This window comes from Orcinus orca, chromosome 10 (assembly GCF_937001465.1).
Source record: "Orcinus orca chromosome 10, mOrcOrc1.1, whole genome shotgun sequence".
In the NCBI taxonomy this organism is placed as follows: domain Eukaryota; kingdom Metazoa; phylum Chordata; class Mammalia; order Artiodactyla; family Delphinidae; genus Orcinus; species Orcinus orca.
Genome location: NC_064568.1, coordinates 31122560 through 31146162, shown reverse-complemented (window position 1 = coordinate 31146162; position 23603 = coordinate 31122560). Strand labels below are relative to the sequence as shown.

The following is a 23603-nucleotide window of genomic DNA, read 5'->3' as shown; positions in this document are numbered from 1 at the left end:
TCAAGCCCCCGGGAAGCCTGCCATCCTCTCTCCCCAGGGAAACTTCAGTAATGCACCCTTGGGAGGCTCTCGCTTGACCTGCGGTAAATCCAGAGTGAGGGCCTGATGGCTGCGTTCTCACAGCTCATTACTGTTTGTGGTGCTGCAGCTGTCTTCCTTTGCCAGATTCTTTTAGGACCGGGACACTGATAGGGAATACAACACAGCATCTTTTGTTTTGAGGGTTCCTTTGCCTGCACAGAGTTCATGATGCATGTAACGGGCCTCTGGGGAGGTCCCCTACCCACCAGCTCCTTTCGTGGACCCTGGCCTCCTAGAAACACATTCAGTCGGCAGTAAGACCTGTCACAGCCTGGCTCCTTTTTATTCTAATCCTAACGGGGGAGGAGAAAAGACGAAAACAGTCAAATTCTTTTTTAGTCTTTGCCACAGATGGAACACGTTTGATTGTGAAAAGTACTGGCAGTGAGGAAGTATGTAAAGTTCCATCTTGCTTCTCCTCCCTCCCTCCCTCTGGGTCCAGGAGGAAACACGGCTTAGCAGATCAGGGGAGGACCTTCCAATTGTCTCTTTGTTGGGCTTCCTTCTTGGTCACTTGGTTGCTTAGCTAGTCGGTTTGTTAAGAAGGTAGACGTGGAGTTTTATTTTATAGAACTAGTCGTAGTGCTATTTGTATTTCAGTACAACTTGCTTTTGTCACTTGACATCTTAAGGAACTTTCCATGTCAAAACCTACAGATCTACCTGCCTCGTAATGGCTGTAGTTAGTGTCCATACCATGAATGTAGAGGTGGGCATCAGGGGTGTCTAGTGTGTCACTGTTACGGAAGGTCAGGGTGGGGAGCTTGTCCACTTACGTTTCTTTGCAGGCGTGGACTCACTGGGACGCAGTTGGCGTCTGAGTGTTACTTTGGGGCCTCTTAGGAAGGATTCTTGAGTTCCTTGTGTGTGCATATTTTGCTGTTAGTCTCCCCCCTACCCCACATGGTGAGTGGGACAGAGCAGACCCACAGGCAAGGGGATGAGTGGCCGTGGTTTCCCGGCATCCAGCCCTGTGGAGTGAGTGTCGTAAGGGGACGAGGGGCCCTGCCCGGGTGCAGGAGTGACTGACCGGCTGGTGTGCCACCCTGCGACTCTGGCCACAGCAGTGGCCTCAGCAGAACCTCCCACAGGGTCTGCATGAGCACTTCTCATCTCCCCAGGCCCATCCTGTCTGGCTCCACACTGAACTCCGGGCCAGCAGCTTGCCCTTTGTAAAAGGCACTGTATTGTTTCACCCTAGGCAATGTCCATTATACAGATGAGCAAGGTGAGAACTCAGAAAGGTGGAGTCACTCCCCGAGCTTCCTTAGCTTGGAGCGGGCAGAGCCAGAACCAGTCCAGGTTCACAGCCTCAAGGCCTGCTCGCTTAACCCCTGAGTTTTGCTGCCTCCCTAAATGGCTGGCTCGCCCCGAGGCAGTGGCTACATCCCTGGCCTGCTTTGTGGGGTGTCCTACACAAGGACACCTATCTTCCCAGCTGCCCTGGAAGGTCCCCAGGCAGTAGTGCAGGCATTTGGCTCCTGACAAGCCATCCACCCTTGAAGCCCAGGTGGGGTCCTCCTGGCACTTGGAGCCCCAGCAGGCCCTGGTCCAGGCCCCGCAGCAGCCACTGAGGTCTCCTGTGCTGCCAGCAGCCACCCATCCCCCTGCTGGGTCACACCTGCTGTGCCCAGGGCCTCTCGTGCTTCCTGTTGGCTGTTCGCAAGCCTTCTCAGGAGCTCAGGTTTCAGGCTGTGCTTTGCCAGCACTGGATGCTGCTGAGGGAAGGAGCTGGTCTTGCAGGGAGCCTTCCAGCCAGGAGGGAGAGGTACAGAACAAGCCTGTTTCAAATCCTGTGTAAATATTGCTCTTGTCAAGGGGAAGGCGTCTTGTTTTTCTAGCCCTCCCGCTCCCAGGCCCTTTCCCAAATATCCATCCCAGGATTACACAGCTGCAGTGTGTGTGGAATGAAAAGGTGTCTCTGCCCGGCTGCTGGAGGGCCTGCATCCTGACCTTCGGAACAAAGCAAGCTTCCCTCTGTTTTTATGGGTGGGCTGGCGGTATCTCTTGGCTCACGCTTTAAATGGTCAATTCTGCAGGTTTTAGAGCAGGGGAATGTGGAGAATTTGGGGTGGGACTGTCTGCTGCAGAGGGACTGAGAAGGTCAGGAGTTAGACCAGGGAGTTCCAGACTCTCTGGCTGGAAGAGCCATTTTCCTGATGAAATGCCCCAGGAACCCCAGTGTGCACGAGATGTAAGGGGAGAGCCTCCTTCCCTCCCGTTACCCCTCACCCACCTTGAAGATGGAGTAGGGCTGCATTAAACATGCATTAAACTCACAGGAACTCATCTGTATATACACGGGGGTACAGGGGAACACCGCCATGCCCAGAGGTGTCTGGGGTACTGATTCTGGCTGGAGGTGGTGATGAGAGGGACTCCTGCATGTGGATTTTCTTTCTCCCATCTGCTCTCAGACGAGTGCATTAGCTCCAGGTTAGACAGACCTTATGTTTAAACCCCAGTTCAGCCATTCCCCAGCTGTGTGTCTTAGGGTGAGTTATTTGACCTCACTGAGCTTCCACTTTGTTCCTGTAAAACGGGAATAATAAAGGAGCCCACCTGATAGGTTGCTCTTGCCCTGTAATTCCTTATTTCTCTTTTCCCACCTCATCTTCCTTTCTGGACCCTCACAATCAGGATGAACTGATGTTTCTTAGGAATGGAGCAATCCTGTCCTTTCTACTGCAGCCAGGTCTTTTCATCTTCACTTTAGAAGTATCTTTCCTTGCTGTCACTTGCAGCTGCTTCGTGGAAACGCTGTCCCTTGTTTGAATACCCCTCCCTTTCCCCCAACGCCCTTGCTTCAGCAGGGCAGCGGCTGAGTGAAGGGCTCCTGGGCTGCACAGTATAGAGACAAGGTTGAGACAGTTGTGGAGGCAGGGTGAGGGGGTGGTGCTGGGACAGGAGCCTCGGGAGCTTTTCCAGAAACATCTGGGTTGTATTCCGGGTTGCATGATAGCAGCTCCTTTGTCTTATTGATAACCAGAACAGTAATTCTTTCTCCGGCGGCCTCCGAGCTATAATTAAACCAAAATAGTTCCCAGCTGGGGCGCGTCCAGGGCTCTAGAAGAAGCCCAGCCCCGCAGAATGCTATGCCGGGGATGCCCCGTAGAGGGCACTGTAGCAGGTGTGCAGCTGGTGACTGACCGCCTCTTCCCCTTCTGAACTAGAAAGGGGCCTGGGGGAGTGGGGCCTTTTTCAGGGCCTTGGGCTCAGGCAGAAACGCCACAGTGGTCATTGGTTGGCACTGTCTTTGGGCCCAGCTTTCCTTCTGTCACGAGGGAGGATGTCTGTGCAGGAGGCCCTCATGGACCAGGCAGGCAAGAAGTAGGATGTCCTGGAGCTGCAGTTAGGGCATCTGAGGCAGCCCCGCTGCCCATCCAGAGGCCAGGAGACGGGCCTGGGGTCTGAACCCCCTCAGACTTGCTTCAGTACCAGCTCTGCCCCTTTCTCCTGTAGCTCTGATTGGCATGTGGCTGAACCTCCTTGAGCCTCATTGTCGTTTGTTAAAGACGAATCACTGGGCATGTAAAATGATGGGCACAGGATCTGGAGCCGGAGTGGTGCCAGTGATATTAGCAGGGGCTGCTGTTCTGGTCCTGTTCTTGTTTCTGGTGTTCAAGGCAAAGTGGCAGGGCTGGCAGGTCCTAGCGGCTACCCCGGTCTTCAGCGTGGTGTCTGGGGCTAGGAGCCTGAGGAGGAAGGAGGCAGCGCTGGGCTGCCTGGGCTTCTCCAAGTCCAACCAGAGGAGAAAGGAAAGGTCAGAGGGGCCCACGCTTCCCCCACCCTTGGGGGCAGAGCTGGCCCTTGGGGGCGGAAGCAACATTTCAGCCTCTCATTGATGACTCAGGCTTCTCGCCCTCAGCCACAGCTCGTGCCCAGAGGAGAAAACAAGGCGGTGCGTGCTTGTGGACAGAATGTTGGCCACACTCCTGCCTGGGCCTTGGAAAGGGGTTACCATCCCCCAGGGCCTGAGGTTCTCTGCGCCAGCAGCTCAGAGCTAGTACTGGTGGGTTCCCGTGCCACCAAGGTGACCCCTCTGAGAGGGAACCTCCGTGTGCCCCGCCACTGCTTCAGGGCCCCCAGAACGCTCCCCAAAGCACACCCTCCCCATCCCTCCAAACCTTCCACGTGATCTTTATTCCTGCTTCCTTTCTCCCAGGTATCCAGTCTGAATTTTTCATCAACACCACCCGAGCAGGGCCAGGGACATTGTCCGTCACCATTGAAGGCCCGTCCAAGGTTAAAATGGATTGCCAGGAAACCCCCGAAGGGTACAAAGTCATGTACACCCCCATGGCTCCTGGAAGCTACCTAATTGGCGTCAAATATGGCGGGCCCAACCACATCGTGGGCAGCCCGTTCAAGGCCAAGGTGACAGGTAACAACCACAGACACCTTTAAAGTTATTCTTCCCCCTGTGGAGGTGATCTTGTCAGATTATCAGCAGAGCTATTCGATAGTAGAAACTGGATGATTTTAGAGATGTTGAATCTGCTTTGAATCTTGAATGTAAAGAAATGGTAGGACATGTCAGTGACTGCATGTTCGAAAACTTGCAGGCAGAGTAGGGGTGTAGAAGTTGAGAAAGCACATTAGGTGGTTTTCTGTCTCAAACAGAAAAGAAGGAATGTTTACATATTTGAGATCTTACGTATTTGTTTAGGTCAGGGCCTGAAAATTCCCCTCATTTCTAACCTTCACTTTTAAAATAATCAAAAGTTTTTATTAAATTTATAAAAATGTGCCTCCTTCAGAGCACTGGAAAAAATACCAAACGGTAAAAACCACTTCACCGCCCACCACCCAAGGTAACCACCATAAATATTGTGGTGAATTCCTTCCACGTGTCTCTTTCTGCTTGGTTCACTGTCATATAAGTAGCATAGGTTCATTGCAGAAAATTTAATTAAAATTAAGTAAATTAAAAATTCAGATAGAAAAATCATCTTCTAATATGCCGAGAGGGGAACTCCTTGGCAGTCCAGTGGTTAGGACTCAGCGCTTTCACAGCCGAGGGCGCAATGTCAGTCCCTGGGCAAGGACCTAGGATCCCACAAGCTCCGCCACACCACCCAAAAAAAAAAAAATATGCCGAATCATTTTTGGTGTTTTGTCAGTGTCGTCCCACATGTTTACACTGCTTATACGTAGAGTATTTTATATAAGTGGAAAGATATCCATTCCATAGGGCGGCACGTGGTTATATTCCTGGGGCACATGCTTATGACCTGGAAGGACTTCCAGGTCAAGTCAGCCAAGGCCAGACTCTCCCATATACCCAGAAAGCCAGATCTTAGTTGTGTGGGGCAGGACTCCAGAACCCCACAGAAGACATTATGGGGGTGAGATGGAAAAGTTGTGGCATTTAGATCCAGGTGTTGGGGGGTGTGAGGTAGGCGTGTGGTGGCTCTTGGATCCAGGTGCTGGGGAGCCGGGGCTCTTCTGGGGCTTCTGCACGGGGTACCTGCCTTGTCTGGTCAGTCATGCCTGCTTCTCTCCCTTCCATGTCCTAGGCCAGCGTCTGGTCAGCCCCGGCTCGGCCAACGAGACCTCATCCATCCTGGTGGAGTCAGTGACCAGGTCCTCCACGGAGACCTGCTATAGCGCCATCCCCAAGGCATCCTCAGATGCCAGCAAGGTGACCTCCAAGGGGGCGGGGCTCTCGAAGGCATTTGTGGGCCAGAAGAGCTCCTTCCTGGTGGACTGCAGCAAAGCCGGTAGGCAGCCTGGCCCTGCTCGGGGAATGGAGGGCATGGGGCGACACCCTCTGTTCTGTGTACTTTGGTCTTTCCTGCTCTGGTCTGCAGTGCCCACCCGCCCACGTAACCCAGACATTTGCAAGTAACCGTGTTCATTGCCCTGTTCTGCACTTAATATTTTTAAATGATTTGCCTCTTGATTTTTCCAAATGACCTCAAGGTGCATAGGAAAGGTCGCGTTATCCTCATTGCATTGTATCAGTAACCTGGCCTCTCCTCTGTCACTAATTGCTGTAATTGCCATTTGAACTTGGGTATTTATTTGGGTGTCAATGTTAGTTGCCTGGGTTCTGGCATCTAGCACATCTGGGCTGGAAACCTGGCTTCACCACTTACTTATTTCTCCCTTCCTCTCTCCCTCCCTTTCTTCCTTCCTTCCTTAATTTCCAAAGCTTATTAGCCGAGTGACCATGGGAAAGTTACTAAATCTCTTTCTAAAAGTCAGTTTCCTCTGCTCTAAAATGGGAATAGTCATAGGACCTTCCTGAAGGTTCTCATGAGAATAAATGAGATCAGAGTAGCCAACACTTACATAGCCTTTACTGTGTGCTAAGGGCTTCACATGCAATAACTCCTCTAAACCTCACAAGAAGCCCATGAGGTAGGTGCTAGTGTCATCCCCTGTTTACAGATGGGGAAGCTAAGACAGAGAGAGGTGAAGTACCATATCCAAGGTCACCCACCCAGGAAGTGGCAGGGCAGAGATTTGAAGCCATGAGAGTCCTGCTCGTAATTGCTGCACTCTCCCACCTCTCAAAGGTCCCCAGCATCATCAGAGAAGCTTAACAGGCAGTAACTGGTATCTTTCCTTTGGCTCCCATATCCCCGCCTCTTCCTCTGCCTTCTGGGATGCATCTTCATGGAGTAACCACCTTCCTCTGCCTCCCAGGTTCCAACATGCTGCTGATCGGGGTCCACGGGCCCACCACCCCCTGTGAAGAAGTCTCCATGAAGCATGTGGGCAACCAACAATACAGTGTGACATACATCGTCAAGGAGAAGGGGGATTACGTTCTGGCCGTGAAGTGGGGAGAGGAGCACATCCCTGGCAGCCCCTTCCATGTCACTGTGCCTTAAAACAGTTCTCATCAAGTCCTGCGAGGCGTTCTGGTGGTTGCTTTTGTTGCTTGTTTGTAACTCGTTTTATACAAAGTCCTCCAGCCCGTTTGTGGGTCTGAAACCCCGTCCCAAAAACATTGCCATGATTTTTTAAGTACCTTCAGAAAGAAGTCCTAAACTTGACTCTTCAGGGTCATGTTGGGGACTCAGGAAATGCAAATTTGTTCAATAGGCCCGGCAAACTGGACCTCTTTTGGCACAGATCACCCCCTGCAGACAGAACAAGAACAGATAAGGCTGATATTTTTAAGACATGAAGTTGTCTAGTCAGTTTGCAAAACAGGACTGGACGGAAGGGCAGGGAAAATGGGGACGCCTAGTTTATCTTGTCATTTAGAAAAGAAGATGACCCTATCACGTAAGAAAAGGCCATTGGGTGACACCAGTTTTAACACTACTGCCACCCCGCCCCCGTCTCTCAAAGGGCAGAGTGTCCGAGGTGACAGACTGGCCGAAATGGCTTCTTGGTGCCTCTCCCCTCATCCTGCTACTTATTTCCCTGCAGAGTCATTGCATGTGACCATCTTGACAGCCATGTCTTTGCCTTTGTTTTCAAAGTCCGTTTCAGTCGCTGGGTCTGAGGAAACTCTGCAGTGGCAAGCAGCCCCCCCACTTGCCAAAGATCCCCCTTTTTTTTAACCAACACTAGCCCTGTTCTTAACATACGCTCCAGCCATTTGTCTGTTTGATGAGTCTCACCAGCATGTCCAGAGACACCGCAGGTGGGTCCAGGTGTTAGCAGAGGCCTGTCACATGACCTAACACTCCACACTCACCCCCAGGCAGCCCCAGCGTGAACTTTTTCTGGAAGATAATTATAGAAGGAAACTCCTGCCAACCTTTGGCCTGAAAGTCAGGGAATAACAGGGGAGGGAAGGACAGCAGCTCATTGGTGGTCCTTTACCATTTGCAGAAATAATGAAAGCGTATTTGGCCCTGACCACATGTAACCCGAGGCTCTTTGGAAAGCAATAGTGAGCAGGTGCAAAATTCCGAAAATGGGGGGTACCAGGCATTTTGCATGCCTTCTTGCAGACCTGCTTTGGAATAAAGTGAAAGCACTCGGGGACTGCCTGACCGCAGGGCCCGGATGTGTCGTGTGGTCTGGGCCGGCAGCCCTTTCAGATTTGCTGTTTCGTCCTGAGGAGGTGGCCACTGTCATCTCGAGTGTGTCCATGGATGGGACAGGGTGAGGTGGGTGACCCTCCCCGAGGTGTAGCAGCTGAGGGTGAGTGTTGGCAAAGCCCACCTGTTAGGAACTGGAGTGGCCCGAAGCCTGATGTGAGAGGACCACAGGCTTCGTAAACCGGGATGTGGAAGCAAAACTGGAACCAAATGCCAACTGTAAATTGTATCTTATAACTTATTAAATACAGCGTTCGCTCCGTAAGCTCCCCAGGTGTTCTTGGATGGTGTCCTTTGGTAAATGGTTTGCATCTCTGACCGGCTCTCCCAAACCCTGGCCGAAAGAACGCAGGCTAAGCAACTTGTCGTAACAGGGAGCCTCGCCTCTTTTTTGCGGGGGGACGTTCTGTTTCTCCGCAGGCCTCAGTGTGAATTTATCAGGGTGAGGGGTCCTGGCACCAACACAGCCTCCCGGAGAGGTTTGCTAGGGCTTGACCTGGTTAAGAGTCCCAGATGTGAAACCCACTGAGGGGAAGGCTATGGTTTAAAAAAAAAAAAAAGGTGAGAGAGTCTTTTTCCTGATGACCTGGGAAACCCTTGAAATAGGGAAGCAGTATCACCTGTCATCCCATCGCCCTTGGACAGCAGGGTTTGGAATTGGTGGTGCCGCCTTCCCTCCATCCTCTCTGCCTCTGTTCCTCCTTTCTGTTCGGGAAGCTTCTCCTTGCTGTGTGCTTAGGACACACTTAGCCCTTGCCTCCTCTTGCCCTACAGCAGTGCTGTGACATGATTTTATGGTGACGACACTAACTCAGGTGCTGCATTGACATGTTTGCAGTCCCAAAGCTGACTTGGGGCAGACCCTGGGCCCCCTGCCTTTTTGTCCCCAGAGTGGAAGCTCTGCCTCCCTGCTTATCCCACCGTGGGAACAGGAGCCGCCCCCCCAGGCAAGCCTCTGGCAGTTGCCATGATGATGGGAAGTCTGTTCTGGACCCCCAGCCTTGTATTGGGGGTGAGTGGTGGATGGAAGGGCAGGGAAGGAAGACTCTAGATCTTTCTGTGTTTCTTCCTGACACCTGGCTGTTGATCAAGGATGGCAATTTGTGTCCCTCTGAGAGGTGGGAGGAGGGTTGGAGAAAAGGAGGTTCCTCCTGCCCGTCCTTCTGAAGGGAGCACCCTTATCTGTGGGCCTGCACCGTGAATGTCTGGTCCTGGACCGCAGGAGGCCCGTGGGCTTTGGGGAATGCAGACTCTGCCCAGTGGGTCTGGAGAGGCAGCAGTCGGCTGAGTTTGCCCGAAGAAGAAAACAGGGGCCCAGCTTGAAGCCAGGTGGTTTCTGGGGAGACTGCATTTGTAAGTTAACAGCTGGACTTTGGCATCAGGTAGTCTAGGGCTTAAGTCCTGGCTCGGGTGCTCACTGGCTGTGTGGCCTTGAGGAGTTTGCTTCACCTCTCAGAATGTGCCCCCCTTGGGGTGGTTGTGAGGGTCAGATGGAATCCCACTGGGAGCTGTGAGAGTGTTGGCCACTGCTCTCTATGATCAAACCCAGCCAGGTAATGTGCCTCCTCCACGGGCCGCTTGTTAGCACCTGGGGCTGCACCTGGTGGTCCCCCGACAGTTACGTCCAAGACGTCTCAGAGTGAAATTTGTGCGTCTCTCTACTGGTCAGTGGCTAGAACCACAGGGCGACTGTTATCTGCACCTGGACTTCCTGCTATGGGAACCGGCTGTTGTTTGTGCAGACACATTGAAAACTGAAACTTGACCCTGGACCAGCGGTGCCAGGCCCTTTGTGACTTTCACTGGCTGACTTTGCCCCTTTCCTACCAAGGGTTGGCTGGACGATCGCTCTTTTGGTGGCTGGTGGAGATTAGGCAGACCGCAGCTGCCAGCTGCCCTGCAGAGATCCCCAAGCCAGAGGAGGCCTGGCCCCTTCCAAGCCCAGACGCCCTCCTCTTCCTCATCCAGTTTCCCTCTGCAACCCCGTGAAGCACTCATCAGCAGTGCTGCCAAGAAGGAAACATTTTATTAACGTTTCCCTTTGTTTCCAGTGCGTTTGTAAACACGTGGGCCCTTGACCATGTGTCTAGTCTTAAGACTTCAAAGGGGCCTTGAAAGCCACATTTTGATGAGTTTGGTGCAAAATGAGTTGGGCACATAGGGATTTAATTTGCCTTGAAAACTGCACAGCCTTAAAAGTTAGCAGAGTATCAGCTTCCCTGGTGGCGCAGTGGTTGAGAGTCCGCCTGCCGATGCAGGGGACACGGGTTTGAGCCCTGGTCTGGGAAGATCCCACGTGCCGCGGAGCAACTAGGCCCGTGAGCCACAACTACTGAGTCTGCGCGTCTGGAGCCTGTGCTCCGCAACAAAAGAGGCCACGACAGTGATAGGCTCGCGTACCGCGATGAAGAGTGGCCCCCGCTTGCCGCAACTAGAGAAAGCCCTCGCACAGAAACGAAGACCCAACACAGCCCAAAATTAATTAATTAATTAATTTTAAAAAGTTAGCAGAGTAAAGGTTAGTGGCAAAATGAGTGCTCAATCCTTGTCAACCCCCCAAGTTTGTTTTTTCTTAGATTATTTTTGGCTGCATTGGGTCTCCGTTGCTCCGCGCGGGCTTCCTCTAGTTGCGGCGAGTGGGGTCTACTACTCTTTGTTGCGGTGCACGGGCTTCTCATTGCGGTGGCTTCTCTTGTGGCGGAGCACAGGCTCTACGCATGTGGGCTTCAGTAGTTGTGGCTCGTGGGCTCTAGAGCACAGGCTCAGTAGTTGTGGCGCACGGGCTTAGTTGCTCCGTGGCATGTGGGATCTTCCCAGACCAGGGCTTGAACCCTCGTTCCCTGTGTTGGCAGGTGGATTCTTAACCACTGTGCCACCAGGGGAGTCCAGTTTGTATTTTGAAATGGGGAGCAAGATCGTTCATTTAAGTGCCCTTTGGCCTTAGTGCTCAGCCAAAGGAATGAAATCTTTCCAAGTCTCCATTCCCTTGTGGGGGGAAGGGGCTTTGTAATCAGAGTATTTCAGCTAATGAAAACTCTCCCAGAAACAGCTTGTTTAGCTAATTTTTTTCTTTTCCTCACAATAGCAACTCATAACTTCAAGAGGGAGTGAAAATGTCACATCGCTCAAGGCAAGCCTGAATCTGATTTTTTCTCTCTGGCTTTGGTCTCAGGATGCTGCCCAAAAACATGGTGGGAGGAATCTTTCTAAACAAAGGGATCCTTTTTGCTTTGTGATAAGGCTTTTGTCTGGGCCCCTGAGCCCGCAGGGGACCGGCTCATGTGCAAGGAATTTAGGGTGGCCTACCCCACACCCCTTCCTTCTTCCGCTAGAGTTCTCCGCTAAAGCAGGCTGGCAGGAGATGGGGAGTTTACGAGCCTGATTTGTGGCTCGCATCCAACGGCCCTGCTTATCTCCCCAGGACAAAGCTCGAAGATGAAAGGATCCCGCAGGCCTTTTATTGCCCACTTTACTCCCTCTGCCGTGACCACCGCCTTCCCTAGGCACCAGGACACCCCTCCCTGTCAGTGTGGACATTCTTAAGGCAAAGCTGATGCTGAACGCTGGTGGGATGATCTCAGAGGAGAGGCAAGTCCTGGCAGAGGCACCGAGCCCTGGAAATGCCTGCTTCAGGCCCCACTAGTAGCAGCAAAAGAACCTAATGTGTGTGAAACGCTCAGAAAGCAGCAGGTCAGATGCTGCAGGTGCAAGTCTGGATTCCAGTCTCAGCTGACAACTCACGCAGTTCTCGTCTCTGTGCCTCAGTGGCTTCATCCATAAAATGGGAAGATAATGGGAAAAGCCATTCTAAGATTAACCTCTAGAAAGATCCCACAACACATCTATCTCCCAACTGACTTGGGCAAACCTTCCTTCACCCAGAGCTGCTGGGGGAGGGGATGCCTGAGTTTTGGGGAGACTCAGCTCCCCAAGTCAGAGTGGAAGGGATACCTCACAAGAGGAGGCGTAGTTTGTAGGGAAGCCGTTTAGCGTGGTGGTTATTAGCACAGGCCAGCGGGTTCAAATCCCGGTCCTGCTGTGACCTCCGCTGATGGTTTACCCTCACAGAAAACACTGCCTCCATTTTTTCTTCAGTGAAACAGGGCAATGGGACCTGCCCCATACAGTGCCCTTAGGATTAACCAACAAAACGCACAGAAAGAATATCACTGTATCCAGCACACGGTAAGGGTTCACAGAATTACTATTACTCGTGTAAAGTGCTCTGAGAGCTTAATTCCAGGAGGGGCTACTCTAAAGACACAAGTACTGAGTCCTAGGAAAGGCCCTTGTCTTGGACAGAGCCCCAGCCTGGGGATTAAGGTTGGGCATCATCCGTGGAAATGGATAGAGTGGGTCCTTGGTGGCCTGGGAGCGTGGCCAGAAAGCTGGGAGGCACCTGTGCCCCTGCTCGACTCCTGGCCTCCCCTTGTTTCTGAGCTGCAGTGACCTCTTTTCCCCTAGCGCAGGCCTAGGCCAGAGACAGACCTGGGGGCTGCCTCCACACCTTCCCTGGGGTTGTTGGTGGCTTTTAAATGAGTTTTTAAATCTACAGTAAGACAAATGTCCTAAGTAACAATGAGGCACTGACTCTTAAGATTATCCCCAAATTTTTACAGGGGAGTTTGCCAGGGCTCAGAGAGGGTAGCGATGATCAAGTTGTGTTAAAACCTGGGAAACCTGAATTAAAACCTGGGGTCCTGAAGCTGCTCACAAGGGCCTGGCACAGGGTGGGCGCCCGCAGACAAGGGAACAGAATCTGAAGGCGGCTCTCCTTGTGGGCGGTTGGCTGTCCTTGTGCCAACTGGAAGGCAACATTTCAGGGGTTGCCTCTCTGCACCCTCCCACTCCCCTCCCTTCGGAGGTAGCCTGTCCACTGGGCAGGAGGATAGCCGCCTGGGCTGTTGTCACTGCAGTGACCACCAGGGGCCGCCTTGGATCCTTAAACTGAAGCACCGTGGGCAGCCCAGGTGGCGGGGAAGGCACAGGGTCTCCGAAGCCCCAAGGAGGGGGACACCCACCTCTGCCCTCTTTGTGCTCTGAACACCTGGGCTTACCAGTCTGTGGGTGGGGGCGGTCTGGGCCAGGGAGGCTTTCTTGAGTTCTGGCACCAGACCCCACTACCGTTTCACCCCAGGGTCTTGCCACCCCCAGCCCCCTAACTCTTGACTTTCCTCCCTCCGTCCTTACCCAACCTACCTTGCAGCAAGAGAGTTGCCATGAACCAGTGTTTATGGTTCAGTTCTTAATCAAAGGACACCTCCTCCAGGAAGACTTCCCAGACCATCCCCCAAATTCCCTGCCTGCCCCTCTATCCACCTGGTTGGGCATCTGTCTCTCCTGTACTGAGAAACCTTGAGGGCAGGAAGCCTGTGGGCTCTGTCCCTTCTCATCTCCCTTTAGTACCTGGCTGTGTGTCTGGCACAGGGTCAAGAGCAAGTGAATGTTTGTTGAATGAATAAACAAGAGCATACCCAGCAGAGTGGAAAGGCAAGTGGCCCCAGGGCATTGTGGGTAACTCTTTCTCACTGGTACTCACCCAGAGGGTCCTGGTCAAGAAGGCAGAGGGTGTGAGGATCCAGAAGGCTGACTTCATGGTGCTGTTGGGGTGACTGGTGGGTCCTCCTCCGCCCCGCCCTGCCTGCACCTCTCTCACGATGCTTGTCACATTCCGTGGGAGAGTCTGTAACAGAGATGTGGGCTTTGGAGTCAATCCCAGTGCGACCATTTAATGTTGCTGAGCATCACTTTTCTCACCTGGAAAAGTGACGTAAGAGAGCCTACTAGTGGGACTTCCCTGGTGGTCCAGTGGGTCCGGGGTTCAATCCCTGGTCAGGGAACTAGATCCCACATGGCGCAACTAAGACCTGGCACAGCCAAATAAATAAATAGATAAATAAATATTTTTTTAAAAAAAGCCTATTAGTCGTTGAGTGAAGTCACTCAGTGAAGCCCCAGCTCAGGGCCTGGCACAGAGTGGGTACCACCATACACCAGTAGTGTGCCCTGGGGCACATCATTTCTCCAGGCCTCCATTTCCCCACCTGAATAGGAGGCTCTGCGAGCCCCAGTAATCACGCAGGTGGCTTAAGGCACACGGAGTGCAGCCTAGCAGCTGGCACCTAGCAGGTGCTTGTTAATCATCAGCTGACGTTTACAGAGGGCTTCCTCCGTGCCAGGTGCTGTTTGTCTCACGTTGTTAAACACTGTTCTAACGTCATTCTCTGAACACTAAGGGTAGTTCCCGCCATCATCTCGCTGTACAGATGAGGCCATACCGCTGTCAAGTGGCAGAGCTGTGTGTGAGGAGTAACCAGAGCTTCCTGGAGTGGAGACGACCTCTCTTTAGACCCCCTTGGGTGCCTGGCATGCAGTACGTGTACACTGGGGTTTGCTGAATGGAATAGAGGCAGTGGAACCCCATGCGCCACCTGGGATCCTCTGGGTATGAGGAGGAAAGGCCTGGGCCCTGGGTTCCTCTGGGGCAGAACAGGGCCCCCTCCCAGGCACCCTGGGTAGGTGTGGCCTTTGCTCCTTTTTTCAGTCTGGTCCGTCCCACCCACTGCCTGTGTGTGGCTCGCAGTGCCCTGAGCAGCCCAGCCTCTCCTCTCCGGCAGGGCCTTGGCAACCCAGCCCTCATTGGCTGCACGTATCCTTGGAGATGAGGCACCAGCAGTGCAAACATAGGCGGCAGAATGTTTCCTCCCTCCCCCGCCCCCTTGCCCTCACTGCCACGAGGGATCTAGTCACCTCCCAGAAGCAAGCCTGCTGGCAGGAGCACATCCGGAAGGAGACTGCCGCCCAGGTCGCCTGGAACGTCAGCTATGGCCACAAGCACCTGAAGGAGGGACCCTTGCCCAGGAAGCGGCTCCAAAAGGCCCCCTTCAGGTCAGTCTGGGAGTGGGGCCATCCCAGGCCACCAGCTACCTGTTGGATGGCCAGAGACCAGGGGGCTCCAGGATCAGCTGTCCAGGGGAGTAGGTGTCCAGGGCCCTCCGCCCAAGGGAGGCAGAGTCAGGCAGGCCCAAAGAGCAACTCGGGGGCTAGCAGGCCAGACCAAACCAGGGGGCTTAGGCATGAAGCAGGTCCCCCCGCACCCTGCAGCTGCTCTTCCAAGGCATCTCCCTCGACGGCCAAGGCCAGGCCTCCTACCTCTGGGATCGGCATTGGCAGAAGCCGGAGGAGAAGTTTCCGTCCTGGGAGTACAGCTGGCATGTGGGTAAGGGCCACCACCCTCTTGCCATTCCAGGCCTTTGCAGGCGGGCCCAGCCTCGTCCCTCATCATATTCCTCTGGCTCACTGTTCTCTGAGCAGGACTCCAGGCCTTTGCACGTTCTGGTCTTTCCACCTAGAATGTTCCTCCTGCCCCATCTTCTGCTGGCTAACTTTCAGATGTCACCTCCTCTGGGAAGTCTTCCAAGAGTCCTCCAGGAGATTAGTCGAGCCCACCTTTGTGCTCCTGCAATTTTTGAATCTGCACAGCACTATCACCACTCCTTGAGGATCCATCTGGCCTGGTGAGGCCTTGGGCTTCCAGGGCTTCTTAGTTAATTTTATTAACACCCTCCCAGCTCCCAGGTTGGGGCTGGCACTCAGTCACTGTGGGATAAATGAGTATGGACTAGGGAATGAGGCCTTGAATTGGAATCAAGAGTTTGTGAGTTCAAATCCTGGCTCCGCCACTTTCATGTTGTGTGAGCTCACGCAAGAAACTTAACTTCTCTGGGCCTCAGTTTCCACACCTGAAAACTGGGAACAAATGAGTACCTCCCTTCCTTTGTCACAGGGTTTTGGTGAAATCAGGCGGGAAAACACCCCGAACAGGAGTTATCCTCAGAAAGCTGCATGAGGTGGGTAGGACACATTCATTCATTCAGCATATAATCCTGTCGTTCAGAACAGCCAGTAGAGGGAGATCTGGAGCCACTGAATCCCGGCTCTACGCCAAAATGAGTTAGTGAACCAACAGGCACAGAGCGACTCAGGTTGAAATTACCAGGCTGGGTTTGAATTCTGGTTTGTTTGTTCATTCACTCATTCATTCATTCATTCATTCATTCATTCATTAACAGATGTTTATTGAGCACTTAATATGTGCTCCTCTTTCTGTCCTGGGGTGTATAGCAGAGAGCAAGACAGACATGGGCCCTCACAGAGAGCAGATGACAGATAGATGAAGTAGTGTCAGGCTGTGGTCCGTGCTACAGAGCTGCACTTTTCAATCTTTACCATCACAGGAATTACCTGGGGATCGCGTTACAATGTAGGTTCTGATCCTTCAGTGACGTGAGTGGGGTGAGATTCTGCATTTCTAACAAGCTCCCTGACGATGCTGATGCTGCTGGTCCGTGGACCACACTTGAGTATCAAGGCTATAAGAAGAGGTAAACCAGGAGAAAGCGATGGAGGTTGAGGGGCTGCTATGGTAGACAGGGTAGTCAGGGAAGGCCTGCTGGGGTGGGACGTTGAGCGGGGTCCCAGGTCGAATCTCCCCCATCGGATTCTTCTGAGAAGGGCCCGACTCCCTGTGCCCACAGTGTAAGACTCAGTTTAGGCCTCACATGGGGCTTCCCTGTTCCTCCTCTCCTGCTCGGCCCACAGGTCCATACCTACTGCCTGTGAAACCACTGCCAGGCATAGGGTCTCCAGATGGAGCAAATTAAAATACAGAATGCCCAGTTGCATTTGCATTTCAGATAAACAGTGTAAGTATGTACCAAAGGTGGCATGGGACATACGTATACTGAAAAAATTACTCATGGTTTATCTGAAATTCAAATGTAATTGGGCATCCTACGTTTTATCCAGCAACCCAAGCATTGGAGTCAGGGGAGCTGATTCTGGCTGCCCCCTGGGTACAAGGGCAGTGCTGGGTTCAGGGCAAAGTTCAGTTTTTCCCCATAGTGTTCTGTTTAAACCCACAGTTGCTCCCAGAATCTCTGGAATATTCTGTAAGCATCTGGCCTCATGCCCCTAACCCAACCAGTTCAGAAGCCAGATGGGGAACAGATGACATACCTTCTGCTGACCACTTCTCCCCTCCCCAAACAGGTACAGACAGGAGCTGTGTCTTCTCAGTGGGTGCAAATAGCCACAGAAGAGGGGTTGAAGGCATTGTCTGGGCCCCAGCTAGGTCAGCCCCAAGTGCCTTTTACACATAGAAAGCACCAGTCTGGTGCCTGGCACATAGTAAATGCTCAAGAAATGGTAACTGGTACTATTATTATTATTATTAATTCAACAGGGAGGATTTGCAGCCAACGGGCATTTGGGAAGCTAGTTCAGCCTTTGGCCACCCTGGAGGTGTTTACCGTGGAGCATTGGGATGGCTGGGGAATCACTAGACAAGGGGAGGAATGTGATGAGGGGTAAGTGAGGTTGGGGTTGGGATGGGATCGAAATAGTTAACAATTAGCATAACCTGCGTGCCACCAATCAGGGCAGATCCTGGCCATGGAGCCAAAGCAGGGTCTTAAGATGCCCATGCTTTGCCAGGCATACCGTTTAGTTACTGGATCCTAAGAAGGAATGGGGGGCCTAGGGTAGGGGTCAAGGGGCACAAGGGGCAGCGCTGTTGCTAAGTGCGCAGAAGCATTTCACTGTTCTAGCAGCTGGAGCAGCTGTGGCACTGTGTTGTGTTGGGCTGTGGGTGCGCTGGCAGGAGTGGTGGGCCCAGCACCGGGCCCTTGTTGTGTTCAGGGGAATCCATGAAGGACACCAGGGCTCCAGCTTACGCCAGGTTCCAGCCCATCACAAAGAGCTTTTACATCAAAAGTAGCATCTTCCATGTCCCACGGCGAACAGACCAGCGGATGTGAATTTGCTGGGGGTTCAGAAGCTGCTCCTTCCTTTTCCTGTGGTCTGTCTGGACCCTGAAGAGCAGAGACACTGCCAGCCCCACCCTCCCTCTGTTCTGTTCAGCTCTGCCAAGCGGGGAGAGGCACGAGTCCTACTCTAAGGTGGGCACATGTCTGGGATTCAGGGGTGCCCACCTGCTGCCTCTTGTCTGCCCTCAGGGACCTCAGCTCCTTGCAGAGCTCCTCGCCCCTGCCATCACCATCACCAGCACAGGTCACTCTCCTGGGGGAAGCAATGGAACCTCCAAGTGCTCCAGCAGCAGACCTGGGGCAGGGGAGGGGCATCTCTAAGTTCTTAAGGTGCTAAGGGGAGAGGAGGGGGATATCTCCCTGTCCTTACTCTCTACATCCTGTTGAAGGGACCCATAGCAGAATTGCTCAGTCCCAGGGTATCCCAGAGTTTAGGGAGGAAGTCGTTTCCAAGTTTACTTTCTGCTTCTCACACCTCCAAGAACCTGCACAGGTCAGGGTTGCCTCACTGCTGTAACAAACAGCCCCTAAATCCCAGTTGCTCAAACGTACTAAAAAAAAAAATGTGTTTTTTACAGCACAGTGCAATCTGGTGTTCAGCAGGCCACCTGCCACATGCTGATCTGGGGACGCAGGCTCCTCCCATCTGGTGGCTGTGCCATCTCCTAGGGCCTCAGAGTCCTTCCCTGAGTCCTCTACACCCGGCTGCGGGATGAGGGAGGAGAGACAGGGGCCTGGAGAGAACATGCCCACCCTTGACCACCTTGGCCTGGAGCTGACACATCCTATGGGTGAGAGCAAATCACATGACTTCTAGATGTGAGAAGGCTGGGAGTGCTGTGTGACCAGGTGGCCAGGAAGAAGAAGGGAGAGGGTCCCCAAACACCTAGCCCATCTCTGCCACAGAGCCCGATGTGCCCTGCGGCTGCTCTAGGGGTGGATGTGAGCTTGGCCACCACCCTAAACTCACAAGTCCCTTCCTGTATGAGTTTGCTAGGACTCCCATAACAAAGGACCACACACTGGGTGACTTAAAATAACAAAAAGTTGTCTCACAGATCCGAAAATTAGAAGCCTAAAAATGATGCTGCCTCTGAAACCTGCAGGGAAACCCTTCCTGGCCTCTTCCTGGCTCCTGGGAGTTTGCTGGCAGTCCTTGGCATTCCCTGGCTTGCAGCTGCATAACTCAGTCTCTGTCTTGGTCATCACATGGCCCCTGTGTCTCTGTCTTCATGTGGCCATCTATTTTTTTTTTAATTTATTTATTTTATTTATTTATTTTTGGCTGCGTTGGGTCTTCATTGCTGCGCATGGGCTTTCTCTAGTTGTGGCGAGCAGGGGCTGCTCTTTGTTGTGGTGCATGGGCTTCTTATTGTGGTGGCTTCTCTTGTTGTGTAGCACGGGATCTAGGTGCGCGGGCTTTAGTAGTTGTGGTGTGTGGGCTCAGTAGTTGTGGCTCGCGGGCTCTAGAGCACAGGCTCAGTAGTTGTGGCACTCAGGCTTAGTTCCTCTGCAGCATGTGGGATCTTCCCGGACCAGGGCTTGAACCCGTGTCCCTTGCATTGGCAGGTGGATTCTTAACCACTGTGCCACCAGGGAAGCCTATGTGGCCATCTTCTTATAAGGACACCAGTCATATCGGATTAGGGGCTTACCCTACTCCAGTATGTCCTCATTTTAGCTAATTACATCTACTATAACCCTATTTCCAAATAAGGTCACATTCTGAGGTACTGGTGGTTAGAACGTCAGCGTATTTTTTTTGAGGGGACACAGTTCAGCTCATAACCCCTCCCTTCTGGTAGCTAAACCTTGGTTACTGGGGCCATCTTGAAGGACCTTCCTCTTTCCTTGGATTCCCTCCCAGAATCCCAGACATGTCAAATGTTTGTGGCTGGCATCCTACCCAGCATTGGTGCACACAGCACCTCATTGCTTACAAGGCCTCTGGCATGGAGGGAACCCAAGGATTCACCCTGTTACCAACCAGGGTTCTTGGCCCCCTTAATCGATAGAAGTTGATCAGAGTCCAGACAAGAAATTCAGGCATGCTTTACTGGGGCACCTGCTGCAGCGGGGGAGTGAGAGCAAACAACATGTTCCTTGCCTGCTGGCTCACTCCCTGAGGCAGGGGCGAGCTTGTTCCTTATATGGGGTGAGGGTAGGGGTGTGTCCGGGGGGTCGAGCGGGAGGGGTGGCTTAGGTGGTTGGCCCACCCCTTAGGTGCTGTTGTGTGCAGGGGGCATGTGCAGTACCCTGCTTTTGCTCCTGACCCCCTACTTTTGCTCCAGGCTCTTCAAAAGTGGCAGTTGGGGTTTTTGGTCTTTTGTATCTTTTGGGCCCAGAATTTGCCCCAACTGTGCATGCATGCAGTTATTTTAGTCACATACAGTTTCTTTGTACTTTGTTGCTGGAGGAGAGGTGTGTCCAGGTGCAAGTACTGCAGCACTGCAGCAAAGGGCCCCAGGTCCCAGCCTATCTCAGCCCTGCGCACAGCCCTTTGTGAAACCAAAATGCTCACGGGCCCACCCTGCTTAATCAGGGCACCGTGGTACCCTTCTACTCCGCTCGTTCAAAGAGCAGCCCCTCAGTCTGGCCGAAGAAAGAACGAGGCAAACCAACAGCTCTGTGAGGACCACCCCCAGAGGAACTTTCCAGGTGTCTCCAAGTTTTCCCCTTAGCCTGAAACTCCACAAAGGAGCTAGTAGTTTTAAAACAGCAAATTGAACTAAGTTGCCTGCTTTTCCCTTATCAACTTTGGGAAAGTTCTTGAGTGGGAAAGAGCAGGAAACAGAGAGCGTGAACAAGGCTGTGTGTGCATGTGATCCTTGGGAACTTGCACCGCAGCCTTGCACCCTAGAGGCAGGTGCTTGAGAAATACCTGCCGAATGTAATCAACCAGATAGCCCACTGCGTTCTTTGGGGTCATTTGAATGCAACAAACCTTGATCTGAGAGCTCCCAGGGGCCAGGTCTAGGCTGGGTCCCTGGGGCAGAGGGGGCAAATCTTCTTGGAGCTCGTGGCACAGAGTGAGAAGGGCTGTGATGGGGGAAGACGGGCACCTTTGGAGCGCAGAGGGGACGCCTAAGCCAGCATGGGGTGTCAGGGTAGGCCTCCTGAGGGACATCATCATTATTTCTGTTATTAAATGAAACAATGCTCAGAAAATGCCTAGCAAATGGCTGGCTCTCTATATGTGAATTATATTAGTCGTTATTATGATTATCTCTATCGGCAGCAAGGCTGCAAAGCTGCTTAGAAGAGGACAGGCTGCTACCAGGGCAGCTTTTCACAGCTGGGATTTTGCAAATAAATTAAGTCTTTTGGAACATGATTTGAGTGATGATGTTTTCAGTTCTCCCAAGGATGATACCACATTGCTAGCACCATTCTAGAAACATGGGAAAAAGGTTGATTCATAACAAGCAATGGATGTTCCAGGTTGTTAGGGCTTAATACTTCTGGGGAATTTATTTATTTACGTATTTAGTGAGCACCTCTATGATATTTGCTACATGCAGGGCCTTATTCTAAACCCACACTGTCCAGTTCCATAGTCATGAGCTACATGTATCCACTGAGCATTTGAAATGAGTCTCATCCAAATAGAGATGTGCTGTAAGTATAAAAGACACACCGGGTTTCAGAAATTTAGTATAATAAAAAATGTAAAATAGCTCATTAATAATTTTTATATTGAATCACATGTTGAAATGACCAAACTTGGATATATTGGGTTAAATCAAGGATCGACAAACTTTCTCTGTAAAGGACTAGGTAGTGGGTATTTTCAGCTTTGTAGGCCATCCAGTCTCAAATAAGCAAATACTCAACTCTGCTGTTGCAGTGTAAAAGCAGCCGTGGCTGGTACATAAACAAATGGGTGTGGATATGTTCCAATAAAACTTCATTTAAAAAACAGGTGGTGGGGTCTTCCCTGGTGGCACAGTGGTTGAGAGTCCGCCTGCCGACGCAGGGGACACGGGTTCGTGCCCCGGTCCGGGAGGATCCCACGTGCCGCGCAGCAGCTGGGCCAGTGAGCTATGGCCGCTGGACCTGCGCGTCCGGAGCCTGTGCTCTGCAATGGGAGAGGCCACAGCGGTGAGAGGCCCGCGTACCGCAAAAAAAAAAACAAACCCACAGGTGGTGGGCTAGATTTGACCCATTGCCTGTAGTTTGCTGACCCCCTATGTTAAATAAAATACATTATTAAAATTAGTTTTACTTGTTTCTTTTTGCTTTTTAATTAATTTATTTTTTGGCCGTGCCGGACGGCTTGCTTAACGTGGGCCACGGCAGTGAAACCGCCAAGTCCTAACCACTGGACTGCCAGGAAGTTCCCTTGTTTTGCTTTTTTAATGTGGCTACTAGAAAATTTCAAATTACAAATTGGCTCACATGCTATTCCTATCGCACAGGGCCAATCTAGGAGTTTTACAAGTATTAACTCGGAGGGATAGCTCTGTTGCCCTGGGAGAGGGGTGCCTTTGTGTGTGTGTGTGTGTAGGGGGGATGTGTGAATTCTGATGACAACCTAAAGAGAGCATGTGGAGTTGGTGCCTTGGCCTGGCTTCCCCACTGCTGAGTATGGAGTCCAAGGGCAGGCGGGTAGCTGCTTCCTGGGGTATCTGGACCTGTGCCCTCTCTCTAGGTTCATCCTTTGACTGAAGCGAAGTTCCCGGCAAGACCACTAGGTGGTGGTGTTGGACCACAGGGTACCATGGTTGGACCACTGGAAACTTGCATTTTCGGCTTGGCTCTGCCATGCATTTGTTGTGTGGCCTTGGATCTCAATTTCCTCACCTGTAATATGGGGTTACACTAGACTAGTGAAAACATTAACTTTGGGGGCATACTGACTTGATTTGACTTTTGACTCCACCAGGGCCACATTATGACTTTTGTGGGTCCTAGTGCACTTTTGCCTTCACGAATCCCTTCTTCCATGAAAAAATAGTAAAAATTATATTTTACAACAACACTGGTATAAAGACAGTTATGTTAATATTATATACTAAAACTGTCTTCAACCTAAATTTTTATTTTTTCCCTTCTTATCCTGAAAGAAATTAAAACATTTCCGTGGCCCCTAAAAGTGTTGTGGCCCTAGGCCCTGCGCCTACTCTGCCTCATGGAGGGAGGTGCCACCTCCACTACTCGCCAGCTGTGTGACCATGGGCAAGTTGTTTAACTTCTCTGGGCCTGAGTTCCTTCATTTCTAAAATGGAGATGACAACAGAGCCCACCTTTTTAGTGCTATTGTTGGTATTTAGTAGAGAGTGTATACCATTCCTTCTTAAAACACAGCCTGGCCCAGAACAAGCTTTAGCAAATGACAGCTGCTGTCATTATTATTATTACTACTATCTTTAAAGACATCTTCAGCTTAACCTCTATGAAACTATTAAAGTAACTCAAGCAGGAATCTCAAAATAAGTAAGTTGGAAAAATAAAATAAAACTTCCAGGGTATTTGATGGGGAAAGTAAAAGAGTTTCCTAGAGGAGAGAGGGTCAGCAGAAGGACTTTTTGCAAATAACTAACACGTTTTCTCCTGCCATCAGGGAACTCATAGGAGGTAAGAACACGGGCTTGTTAACGATCAGTGGAAACCTGGGCCAGCTGGGGACTATACACCAGGTGGGCTGACCCTCGGGTAAGGGGCGGGCATGCGTGCGTGTGCGTGT

General features: G+C 51.9%; 2 protein-coding genes across 5 annotated transcripts in view; both read left to right on the top strand.

The window, feature by feature from the left end:
• FLNB (filamin B) overlaps positions 1–8355 on the top strand; it is a 138480-nt gene extending 130125 nt beyond the window's left edge. For all 4 annotated transcript variants that reach the window (XM_004267955.4, XM_004267954.4, XM_004267953.4 and 1 more), the window contains 3 exons: positions 4247–4465; positions 5601–5804; positions 6736–8355. In XM_004267955.4, coding sequence (XP_004268003.1) covers positions 4247–4465; positions 5601–5804; positions 6736–6923 — 611 coding nt within the window. In that variant the 3' untranslated portion in view covers positions 6924–8355. The remainder of the gene's footprint in view (positions 1–4246; positions 4466–5600; positions 5805–6735) is intronic.
• A 2129-nt stretch (positions 8356–10484) lies between these two features.
• The window catches only part of ABHD6 (abhydrolase domain containing 6, acylglycerol lipase), a 118010-nt gene continuing 104891 nt past the window's right edge, over positions 10485–23603 (top strand). Inside the window, exon 1 of the mRNA XM_033424681.2 lies at positions 10485–14978. The gene's annotated coding sequence lies outside the window, so the exon portion shown is untranslated. The remainder of the gene's footprint in view (positions 14979–23603) is intronic.